This window comes from Podarcis cretensis (genome assembly GCF_951804945.1).
Source record: "Podarcis cretensis genome assembly, chromosome: 1".
NCBI classification, from domain to species: domain Eukaryota; kingdom Metazoa; phylum Chordata; class Lepidosauria; order Squamata; family Lacertidae; genus Podarcis; species Podarcis cretensis.
This window is the reverse complement of record NC_137170.1, coordinates 66,538,231-66,551,204: the sequence shown is the minus strand read 5'-3', so window position 1 is coordinate 66,551,204 and position 12,974 is coordinate 66,538,231. Positions and strand designations below refer to the sequence as shown.

Below are 12,974 nucleotides of genomic sequence, written 5' to 3'. Positions count from 1 at the left end.
AGAAGTAGCTGGGTCTTCTGCTCTGAATGATGCGTGATAGGACAAGGTACTTTTTCACAGTGCTAACAGAAAGGCTCTTGCGTTTTGCAGGTGTGGTTTTCCAACAGGAGGGCAAAATGGAGACGGGAAGAGAAGCTAAGGAATCAGAGAAGACAAGCCAGCAACACCCCCAGCCACATTCCCATCAGCAGTAGTTTTAGCACAAGTGTCTACCAACCAATCCCGCAACCCACAACACCTGGTAATGTGCTTTCAGAAATGTATTGATCAGTCAGTCACCCATTTGGGGCAATAGAACAGAACGCTCTGTACAGTAATACAGTCATCTGATTGAAGCGTAAACTAATACGTCCATCCTGTCTATCTATCTATTCTATTATAGTTTCCTCTTTCACATCAGGTTCAATGCTGGGCAGAACAGACACCGCGCTAACAAACACATACAGTGCTTTGCCACCCATGCCTAGCTTCACAATGGCTAACAACCTGCCTATGCAAGTAAGTATAATCCACTAATATGCTCTCTTTCTTTCTTTCTTTCTTTCTCCCCCACTTTCTCGTTCTCTCTCTGAGCTGGGCAGAGTCTTGCCCATTCAATGGCTGGGGTGGAGAATGCCAATTCCAGGCCAAAAGAGGAGGTTGTCAAAGGTCAAGGGGATTTCTGTTTTCACACCATTATGAAGTCTTCAAATCTGTGAAGTCAACATGGAACCTCCTTGAGACTGATTAGCCTAATGCAGGTGCTTGAGCCACTCATCAAGATTTCCTCCTTGGGCTAATTAACGTGGAGTAGCTCTCAGGGCATGGCTCTATGCTAGCAGTCTACAATGCCGGCCAGAAGTTCCACTTGATCCACAAACAGGCCCTGGGACATCATTTTTGCCAAGGTTTAACCACCTTGATTCTGACAGAGAGCTAAAGGGTATTTTGAGAACAATTAATCAGAGTAAAGTGCTCTTGGGTATGAAAACCTGGAAGGAGCAAGGCAGCAGCCTCCAAACTGGCTACTCTAAAGCAGGGGTACCAACTTGAATAAAATATGGGGGGGGGGGACAGACAAGTAAGCCCTGCCCTGCATAATCAACCACAAGACTGGGTGGACAGACACCATTTGAATAGCAATGCCTATCAACTTCCAGGAGGCCGACCTCCTCAGATATTTTATTGGAGGCGAGGGTGAAGGGGCCTCGGCCCCTAGGAGTTTGCTTCTATGCTGCATAGTTTTCTCCTTTTTATTTCAATCAGGTCACTCCTGAGTAAAACATCAATAGTTTAATCTGGTCCTTCTCAGATTTCACAGGGATGCTTAAATTCAGTGATTTCTTATGTTTGCCACTCTGTTCCTTTTGTATGGGCAAGACTATCCTGTAGAAGCCACTGAATTGTTGTTGTGGATAGTAGTTGTGTGAGATAGGTAGTTTTAGAAGAAATTGTGGCTCTCTCTCTCTCTCCCTCCCCCACCTCTCACCTCCATATGGTAATGTGCATTATTTCAACGTGTGGTAAGTCAGCCCTATGGCATTTTTGGTGGGTCCTCCTGGTCATTTTGATGACTGGTGCCCTGCACTTTCTCCCCAAAGCCATACCTTGACAGCACCACTGGTGGATAGTGTTTAGACATGGTTCAAAATCCTATTCAGCATGAAGCTCATAGGGTGGCCTTGGACAAATCACTATCCCAGGGACCTTTGTGAGAATAAACCAAGGGAAAACTGTAATGCTTGGGAGTGAAGGCCAGAATAAGTAAATAAAAAGAATGACTAATAATTTTTTAGCACTGTTCCTTTGGTACTGCCATATGCAATTTTTTTTTTAAAAAAAGTCCTGTATTAGTGTGACATGGGGATTTTCAAACCCAATTTACAATATCTAAACTGAATTGAACATTGGGCAAGATGGCAGGAAGTTGCTGGCTAAGTGGCGCTGCTCTGAGTTTCTCCAGAGTTGGGAGTCTTAGCATTAACCCTATCCACAGCTAACTTTTTGCTGTGTGGAAGCAGGGCTGGAACCTGCTTCTAATTCACAATAGTAGTGTTCAAGGACAGTTTAGACACCCTCTAATGGCCGCTAACCTTGTTTATTAACTCACTATTAGAGTCCCCCACATTTTTTAAAGAAGACTTGCTTTTGACTACAGCATGATTCTAAATGGTGTCCATGACCATTGATATACATTGGCTACTGAGATAACAGGTTACTGAATCAGATGGGCCATTCGTCTGATCCAGCACACTCTTCTTACGTTTTACTGTAGAAAAATGTGACAGTGGTTAATCCAGAATAATTTAATTTGTAATTGATTAACATTAATTAAAAGAATGGGACCATACCTAAGATCTCTTATGAACTCAATTTAATAGGTTATGAGTCAACTAAAAGGCAAATTTGTCAATATTCTTGGGTATTCCACTCCTGGTAAATATTCAAGTTGCATAATACTCTGATTTCAAAGAGGCAAAATTCCCAGAGCAATAGGAAAATTATCACCAAAGGGTGTATTAGGAACATCCAGGTAATTAATGGGAGTTTGCCCATTGGGGTATACAACTGACACCCTGACCTTGTATACTTTACAAGGCAATCAATAGACCTAAATGCCACCTAAAGGATACAGTCTTGTGCAGAATGAAACATGCATTAAATCTATATTGAATCATGGTGGTTGGTCCTGATCCAGTTAGAGTTGATTGTGCTTAAGCCCCATGGCATTTCAGTCAGTTGTGATTAATTGTCTCACTGATTTCAAACTGTTTGAGAGTTCTTGACATGCGGCTGATGCATTGTGTATAAATGTTGTGGATCTCTTTGAATATGCATGCTATATCGTAAGAAAATGCTATACATTGCTTGATTGATTTCCATAGAACAAAAGTACAGCAAACATTTTCTGAATGAAGGCTAATATGTTTAGACTTGGGGTCTATGACTAGTTTTTCCAGTAGGGTACATGTGATTTAAACTGAATCAGAGCTTCTAAAGTGCCTGATTTGTTCAAGAAAGGCACTCTGATCCAGCAGATATTTTTGTGAATGGAAGGGGGGGGGTTGTGATATCCCCCTTTTCTCTGATTTCCCCTAAAATGGTTGAGTACCCTCATGGAAGATAGTGCTGGGGACTGCGGGAGAAAAGGGGAATTTGCAAAAACCATCTTCCCCCTTCTTTCCATTCATGGAAACCTCCACTGGATGAAAGAGCCTTCCATGAATAGGAGGGCAGCATACAACCCACTGATCTAAAAGTTGTAGAATGAGCCAACATAAAAGGACTGTTGCAATGGAACATGATAGTTAGGTACACAATAACTGGGAAGAGCTTTCCAAACCTGGAATGTGATCATCTGGACTGGAAAAGCGAAATAAAGGACTTGATAAAATTGTGAAAAATATGTGTAGTGAGTTAATTGGCACTCATGGATTTGAATTCATAAAGCAAAAGTTTCAGAATCTGTTTAAGGAAAAAAATGTACCCAACCAGAGAAACTCATTAGTATAGCATTGGTGAGGAGAAAAGGCTTATTAAAATGCTAGCAGGATTACACCTTGGCTGATGAGACACTGTGGCTATTGGCACCCTAGAAATACCCAAGGGGGAGAGGAGGATGTGAACAGCACCTGCAGTTCTAAATAGCTGTGTTAAAGTGAACAGAGCTGCCAAACCTCATGCTTGTAAGCAGGTGGATAACTAGCTGGCTGAGTGGGGGGGGGGATACAATGCTAGGGTCCCCAATCATTATTGTGCACATGCGATGGAGCTCATAGGAAGATACAGAAGCTATAGGTTTTCCATGGCTTTTCATGAAGCATTGACTGGTACAGCTATTTCAGGCTGGAGCTTGGAGAAATCAGATCATAGTAGAATTGACCATAATGGAATAGGATGCTATGATCTTTATGACCCCCACCCCCACAATCAATCAAATACAAATACATTGTCAGTAAATACAGTATGTATGTATGGCATGCCTCTTGAATTTAGAACTGAAGCTAGTATATTAATACATAGTCATGAGTAAATGTTGGGAAGGGGTTTATGTTGGTTATTTAATTGGCATGTGCATCTGAATTGTATTTTGGACCAGAGTTGCATTTTGGGTTGGGAACTCTTTGTTAATTGAACCTAGAATTATTGGGAGTGGGAATCTGAGCATGCTTGATAAGATTTCTAAAGTAATCCAAAGATAATATATGAAAGATAAATTCTGGATAAAAGATAAATACAGAATGTTTCACAATACTGTCCTTTAAGAACCTGACAGCGGTTGTGCAAGCAAAACAATATTCCTAAAATAAAGGCAATTGTTATTTCTGTTGTATGTGGATTGCTGAAGAAGCAGCAGCACTTTTACACAGATAGCCAGGGTGCAACTGTAACCTAATATCCACAAAAATGTAACAGCAGTACTTTCAAAGGAAAGACAGAGAGTTAAGAGAGATTAGAAAGTAAAATATCCAAATCACAGGGAATAGTAATGGGAATTAGGAACCTAATTACTTTTAGCAGCCCCTCCCCCCCCACAAAAATAACTCAATCCAAATGACAATCAGTTTGGGGATAAAAACAGGTATAAATTAGTGGATTGTATATTATTAAGGTTACCCATGGGCCTGTTGTATTATATCTGCTGCTTCTATATCCATGCTGTTCTGAATAAATATAGGTAAACAACTAGAAAACCAGGCCAATCCATAACCCGACTAAGATAAAATATTTAGTTGCTATTCCTCATGGGTTTAAACTGGTTTGTCACCTTGAAGTCTAACATATCCTCTGATTCAGAAATTGGACTGGGATGTAAGACCTAAACCATTACATTGCAAAAAACTGAGAGTGATATCAGTTCTTATAAGCAATATTTGTCTTCAGTGATGTGGCTTTCATGCACGCCCTCATTTATATTCTGCACCAGTGATTACCAAATAGTAGACCAACTTGTGGGAAGCTTGTGGACAAGACCCAGAGAGAAAATGTTTTTGTTTTGGTGTTCACTGTAAGGCTTATAGTTTGGTAAGCTGATCCAATTTCCTGCTACCAACAAGAAGATAGATGATTCCTACTGAATTTGAGAAAATCAGTAGGATTGGCACTTCTGAGAGATGCCTTTTTTTCCTCAGTGCTCTTAACATGCATTCCAGTATAAACAAAAACATAGCCCAATTCACAGTTAATGCTTCTGAGCAAGCACGCTCCACTCTCCACTCCCCAACCCAGTGACAGATCTGAAAGTGCTCAAATCTGGGGAAGTTAAGTGCTCAAAGAAAGTAGCCCCTATATGAATATAATAAATAAGACAATAATAGTGGAAGGGCCTGCTCTTTGCATGCCATGGAATATAGATGGGGAATCATTTACCCTCTTTTGGGGGCGGGAACCGTGAAAGCTGAGCACTCCGTGGAACAAGGCACTAAATATGAATGTTTAACTTCTTTGTGTGTAGAGTCTATCTACTGTCCCTACAAGGAAACAATGGCTATATGATGCTGCTGAAATTCACAAGCCTTGCTTTGTTCTTTCAGCCCCCGGTACCCAGCCAGACTTCCTCTTACTCTTGCATGCTGCCCACAAGTCCGTCAGTAAATGGGAGGAGTTATGATACATATACCCCTCCTCACATGCAGACACATATGAACAGCCAGCCAATGGGCGCCTCTGGCGCAACTTCAACAGGTAAGCATCCCTTTGTTTCTTTGTCAAAAGGAATTTAAAGAAGTTGTTTCTCCTGCCAGTCTGATCGCAACAATTTATTAAGAAAGTTATTGCTAATTTTCTATCCAAATGTGATTGTTAGTTACCTGTTAAAAACCCAGTCCTAGTAGCAGTTGCTTAAACATAGTGGCTCAACTCTTCGTGTATAAAATAGGGAAGCCATTCCTGACTTTTTTGGGAGGCTGCACTTGAAGGAAGGAAGGAATGATGAACAGAACATCGTTTTGTTTCTTCCTTCCAGTTTATATCTTTCCCCCTCTCAGCACTTCTAGATAAAGTTTGAACATAAAAATAAAATACTGCATCCCATTACAATTTGAAAATGTTAGAGCAGACTGACTAGACATTTAACTGTGGGGCCAAAAAGTATATATACTCTAATATGCTTGCAGATGGCTAGGTCAACTGATTTCCTAAAATTAGGAAATGATCAAAAGGGGAAAGATATTATTGACTTCTTTAACAGAGCTCTGGAAGCTTTAGAAGAAAGCCCCCTTTTAATAGGGGACACAGAGAAGCTGAATATATGTGTGTTTGTTTCTACAAAATTTTTCTTCTTTTTCTTTTAAGGTCTTATTTCCCCTGGAGTGTCAGTTCCTGTTCAAGTTCCCGGCAGTGAACCTGATATGTCTCAATATTGGCCAAGATTACAGTAAACCATGTGTTGATTTTGTAAATGGCTCTATGGACAACAGTTGGAGGTTTGGCTGTGTTTTCTAAAAGAAGAACGGCTTTCAGAGTACGTCTGTACTGCAACTGTACCCTACGACATAACACATGGAGAAAGACTTTAACATGGACCTTTGTATACATGAAGGCATTATATCAGTTGGAACAAATCTTCATTTTGGTATCCAAACTTTTATTCATTTTGATGTATTATTTGTAAATGGGCATTTGTATGTTATAATGAAAAAAGAACAATGTAGACTGAATGGATGTTTGCTTTTGTGTTGGTCATGAAGTTGTGTTTTTTATTTTATTTTTAAAAAAGGAAGCCATGATCAACAAGCTTTGCCACGAATTAAGAGTTTTATCAAGCTATATCGAATACTTCTACCAATCTGTTCATAGATTTCAGACTGATGCTCCAAGTTTGTATCATTCCATTGCATATAATTCAACCTGGAACAATACGGCATTAGATTTCTGTAAGAAAAATATCTGTTGGGATTTCCAAAGGTTATTAACAGATGATGCTTATGTGCAAACGAAGGATCAAGAGAGAATTTCAAAGAAGAAAAGTTTGATAGGAAAAGGATAGATTGTGTCTTCGATATAATCCAATTTGTTTTATGTCAAAATGTAAGTATTTGTCTTCCCTAGAAATCTCCCAGAATGATTTCTATAATAAAGTTAATTTCATTTATATTTGACAAGAATATTCTATAGATGTTTTATACACATTTTCATGCATCAAACGTTTCTTTTTTGGTCAGCAAAAGTTAATTGTTCTTAGCTGAAGTTGTACTACTGTTCACAGTCCAATCATTTTTGTGCATCTAAAATTCATTCCTAATCAATTAAAAGTGCTTGCAAGAGTTTTAAACTTAAGTGTTTTGAAGTTGTTCACAACGACATATCAAAATTAACCATTGTTGATTGTAAAAACCATGCCAAAGCCTTTGTATTTCCTTTATTATACTATTTTCTTTTTAACCTTATAGTGTGGTGTGGCCAATTTTTTTTCCTTGTTAGGTTTTAATATATATTTTTTTATACAGACAAATCTTATTTTGACATTATTTTCTGTTTTTAAATATTGGAGGTCCTCAAGAAATCACTTTTATATATTCTATAGCTTGGTTTGGAATCTTAGCTGAAATGTTAACAGATTGCTGGAACACCAGAGCTGTATATGGAAGTCTCTCTATAATAGCTATAAAAAGAAAACTTTTTCCTGTTGCACAGAAGTGTATGCAAGGAAACAGTTGTTTAATAGGGAGAAATCTAGCTAACTTTTAAGGAAGGTCTGCATTTTGAATTATGCTGCATAAATGTGGATTTATAGAAAGGGTTAAAATTTTCTACTTACTTCAGTGCTGCAGCAGTCCTAAAGCAATCTATCTTCAAATAAATCCAGGTTAAATCAAATGGGATTAAGCTGGAATATTTGGTTGCAAGATTGCAGCCTCAGACTTTTTCCTTTTAAATGATTAAACTGGTGCATTATAACAAAAGCAAAGCTCTCTGAGGAAACGATCTCTCTATGTGGCTTCTCAAAGCACATTCTTAGTGTAATTTCCCAATGAACTTCTAACCTGGCTAATATTTCAATGCACTTTGCATGAGTGTGGGCGAGGGTGGAGAGGTGCATGTCAAGAAATAAAGAGAGAAGGAAAATAAACAGGCAACAACAATGCAAACTGTGACTGGCTAGTGAAAGCCGAAGGACTTTAGTCATTGGCAGCTAAATATAAACATTCCCACATCTATGGAGGAGGTTCATTGTGGTCCAGCTGTTACTTGCAATGTTGCAAGGAAAAACAGATCTGATGATGTATGAAAGCACAGGGAATTTGGACTCAAAGAGAAAGTACCACAAGCTGTACTCACAAAAGACAGAGAATAACATTTCTCTTCTGTTCAGTGTGCCATAGCATAATCAAATACTACTTTTCTGTAAGTTGGAGACGCTGTGGCTGCTTTGAGACAATTTGCTGATGCCATAAAAGCATCCAGATGCATAATTTTCTTTCGTGACAAATGCAGAAAAGCATAACCTATAATAATATGGCTTTAATTAACACACACACACACACACACACACACACACACACCCCATGAGTTTAAAATGAGCATGGTGGCTTTTCTGAAATAGAAATATCTATAATAATGTGGAAAACCCAACCTAGGAATCACAACTAATAGATGTTTTGCATAAAAGTCAGCTCTTTATTTCTGCTGATCATTTTAATTTTTTTTCAGAGAGAGAGAGAGAGAGAGTACGCATTTTATGTATAAAATAATATGACATGCATGTAATTGCAGGCATCAGGAAAATCAGCCCTATACAAACAGCTCAGTTAACTGCAGGAGGAGAATTCTGCTTTACTTGATTCTTCATAGCACAGTATAATCTCTCCTGAGGATCAGCCATCTTCCAAGAAATTCCCTTCCTTGTACATGACTGAGTGTGTGAATCTTAACATGACTATCTGTATCAGATAGGCATGAATTTGACCCCTCGCACACGTATCCAAATCAGACAGCTATACCCTTTTCAACCTAAGTAATATTTTGATCAATTTTTAAAATACTTTTTTACTCTCCCTCGTTTGCAGCAACATGAGAGCCAAATCGTGTCCTACTGCACATCACAAGATCACACTCTTTATTCCAGGTTAATTAATCTAACTACCACCTCCTGGTTCTGTACTCAGAGCATCACTAAAACAGATTATAGTCATCAGCATGGAAGATCTGAATAGAAAGTGAAAGTGTGTGTGTGGGGGGGGAAACCTATCCTAAGTTTTAAACTGTCTTGATTACAGGTTATTACAATGTGTTAAGGGGTAGCATATGTTAAATGATCTTAAGAACGTGTCATCAGAAACGTTTAGTAGATAACTTCAGGGCTCAAGTTAGAGAAAACTTGAGTGGGGCAGCATCCTTGCCTATACTGTAGTTACAAAGAAACTCCTTCCTGGTGCTTTCATCCAAAGGAGCTAGTGAAAAGAGCCAAAGACAAAGGCTTTCTTCTTCTTCTTTCCTTTGTCCCCCAATAATTTTGCTTCTTTCTACTCTAGGCAGGCATTCAGTTTTCTCCTACAGGTTGGATCTGTACAGTAACAAGGCTTATCTGCATTACCTAATTTATTTATTTTTTTGATACTTTGTCCCTTGTCCAGGGGTATAATTTGAAGAACAATCTACAACCATCATGTACCAGAGTGGCAGTACATTCTATGTGTTTATTAAGAGCAAGGGAGGCCTTTATGGCTTACTGGCTGGTGATCCTTTTCCTTGTCAATGGGAGAGAGGCTGGGAAGAGTGCTTGGCTCACTGCTCATTAGGCAGAAGAGAGGCCACTTGAGCCCCTGAGCGCTGCCTGCCTGGAAAAGCTGCGGTTCTCTCAGCCACAGGGCATCTTGGGTTAGAGAACACTAGCTGAACGCAGCGTTGTGCTGGAGGACTCTTGTCTAGAATCCTGACAGGGGTCTATCGCCTGGAGTGGGACGGCAGGGAGAGAGGCTGCAACATCTCAACATGCCTGAGCTCGCATGCCAGTTCCTGGCTCCTGGCTCAGGGGCATGTGAGATTCTGCAGCAACCCAAGCATCTAACTGGACACAGCACAATTTCCAGGGTTTAAAGCATGATGAGAGAAAGTCTGTGCATTGGTACTACTTTTACATTTTGGCAAGCGGTTCGTAAACGGAAAGCTTTGAGTGTGTGTTCTAAATGGCAGCTTCCTGATCACGCAGGCTTGATTTATATAAATGTTTACAGACTGACATTTATTAACCATCATTAAGTGTTTCTTGCATCTGTTTGTGACACTGAACCCATTTCCATTAAATTCTGGGGGATATTTGCCATTGATTTTCTTGGGAAATGCCATTTTTTATATATATATTGGATGCAGCAATGTGCATCTCCTGTTGTGTGTTTTCCATTTTATATCTGCTGTTATCCTACGGAGCCTTGAGGCATAGTACATTCTAGGCACACAGATGAGAAACAATGTGTAAGCTTTAGTTCACTCATGCTGTAGCTTTTATTTCAAATGTTCTGTTCTAGGCAATATTCTGCAAGGGAGAAGAAAACAATTGGCTTATGTATTTATAGCTTTGATGCCAATAATATTCACAGGCTTACAGCAGAATTCCTCCTGTTTAAGTTTTGAGTAGCCAAATTCATACCCACCACCATGTCAATGTAATTCTGTTAAAATAGTAGGAATGGTGGAATCAATTGACCTGTTTCTAAAACTTATTTTTCATGATTTTAAATAGGATTATTACTGGAAACATTTTCTGTGAAGGAGTTCAGAGCTGATGGCACTGAAAATATTAAAAAACATTCTTGAAACAGGCCACATAGCTTACATTTTTCCAAGAAAAGTTGTCTAGGGGCTTTTAAAGGCATTGATGAAGTGCTATTGAAATAAATCAGAATTATGAAAGAATACAGCTTACAAAGATACATTAGTCAATAGGAAAACCCATTCTCATGGATTATGACTTTGATTAAGAAAAACGTTCTTCTGAAAAGAAAGTCACATGAAAACCTTAATCCAAACTTTCAATCATCCAGAAATTTTGCATTTTCTTCAGATCATTTGCTTAAATGGGTTTGCACAATATAAGCAGTGTGGCATTGCATTGCACCCAACTCAAATGCTAGTTTCTCTTTTCATTGTTGTTTAGGAGTTTAACTGCGTTAAAGAGTTATTTCTTTCTTTCAATGGAACTGGGAAAACTAGGTAATTGGTAAGAATGCCATCAATACTTTAAATCATAATTTGCTAATCTGTACTTGCAAGGTGAACAAAACCCTCATAAAACATCAGTGTAAATTATCAGTTTACATGAGAGGTTTTTTTCCCCTTACAAAAGAGTAATAACATTTTAATAATAAAAAAATGGCAGTCTTTTCCATTGGACTACAGATGAGCAATCTTTTATTTGGCTCCAAATGTGGCCTTCCAGGGCATGTTTTGCAGAGGACCAACCCATCTGCTGTGTTAAAAAGTGATTCCTGTTGTGTGCAGAAAGGCAACCCATTTCCAGACTCATCTACAAGTGCTGTCCACCAGTGACTTTTCAGACCTTCGTGAAATTTAATTGCCCACCAATAACACAATGTGATTGAAAAAGGACAGATCAATCAAAATATAACAGCCAGACATCTCAGGTTATCTCAGATGGGCACATACATACATGGCCTGGTGACTGCTCTGTTTTGATTGATTTGCCCTTTTCCAATCATGTTGTGCAATTTAATTTTCTCCAAGCAACACCCGAAGGGTTTAGTGCAAATTTGGGGATAAGCTCTTTTTACAGTTTGGTGTTATGATGACATACACTTAACACTGTCCTCCCTCTTGGTTCTGTTTGTATTTGTGTGGAATGCTCACAAGAGTTAAACAGCCATATAGCTTTCACCTAAAAAACAGGCACATGTTTTGCTCCACCTGTTTGAGTTGGTTGTGGGGCAAGAAGCTCTTTTCCTAAAGTAAAACACTCAGTTTTCCACAGTCAATCGGTCTGGATACTTAAAGGAAAAGAGTCCAAAGGACCGCATTGTAGATTGCATGTGGGAAACAGGCATTTTTTTCCTGAATTGTCTGGGTAATAGTTATGATTTTTAAATAGCAACAGCATTGTTTGGAAAGCTTTGGACTACATTTTGAGTTAATTTAATTTAAAAAGGAAGAAGGAATTTCCAGTTTGCTCATTTTGATCACCAGGCTCTTGTCCCTGATTTTGGACAGCAACCAAACAGCATGAAAATGAAAAAAGAAGACATTTTTGAAAGAACTGGGGAAAACTTTGGTGAATGAATACATGTGAGACACCGACATTGTAATTTAGCTATTAGAGTTATTTAGCTGTGAAATATTAGAGTTGATCATTACTTGTTGATCACGTTTCTCACTAATGTCTGGCTGTTGACTCAGTTGGTACTTTGCTTCCATTCTCTTTTTAAGCAATGAAAATTCATTTGCAACTTTGGAGACACAGTTTTCAACTGTGATGCCACAAGCTGCCGCTTCACTTGCTTTTCAAAGGGCTGCAACACCTTCAATCTCACAAGGCCTAGTTTATAGACGGAAACGGGATTTAAGACAGTGATGGACTCTACCACACAAGGAGCTATTTTGTTGACGTTGTACAAATGGTTTTGGCTCTGATGCAGCAAGCTTCCCAGTTTGGGAAGAGGGATTCAAGGAAGACTCTCTGTTGCTGACAGAGGAGTCAGTGTTGGTCACCTGTCCAACCAGGAGGAAAAGGGGAGGCCCACAGGCACTACTGCACCTGTGGATCTCTAGCTTTTTGGTATGCTGTGCAATGCAATCACTTTTGAACTTCACACCCCTGGTTAAACTTCACTTATTACTAGAACCTAACTCCCTACCTACCTATGTACCTCCTATATCTCAAAGGCAGCTAACATTTCTAATTTCTAAAAGTTATTTTTGAAATACCAGCTTCAGGGCACTTTTTTCTTTTTTTAAATGGTGGTGGTTTTGCAAACCCTTAGATATAGCTAATGAACTTGCAAGACAATTTTGTTCGGTGGTTTTTAAAGAGCAAAACCCTTAAC

General features: G+C 39.0%; 1 protein-coding gene across 13 annotated transcripts in view; it reads left to right on the top strand.

Annotated features, from left to right (window-relative positions):
- PAX6 (paired box 6) overlaps window positions 1–7,345 on the top strand; it is a 42,685-nt gene extending 35,340 nt beyond the window's left edge. For 8 of the 13 annotated variants that reach the window (XM_079991639.1, XM_079991645.1, XM_079991647.1 and 5 more), the window contains 4 exons: window positions 91–241; window positions 383–498; window positions 5,514–5,664; window positions 6,274–7,338. In XM_079991639.1, coding sequence (XP_079847765.1) covers window positions 91–241; window positions 383–498; window positions 5,514–5,664; window positions 6,274–6,359 — 504 coding nt within the window. In that variant the 3' untranslated portion in view covers window positions 6,360–7,338. Of the gene's footprint in view, window positions 1–90; window positions 242–382; window positions 499–5,513; window positions 5,665–6,273 lie in introns of all 13 variants that reach the window. The other 5 variants (XM_079991641.1, XM_079991640.1, XM_079991638.1 and 2 more) reach the window with 4 other exon arrangements.
- Window positions 7,346–12,974: the final 5,629 nt, after the last annotated feature.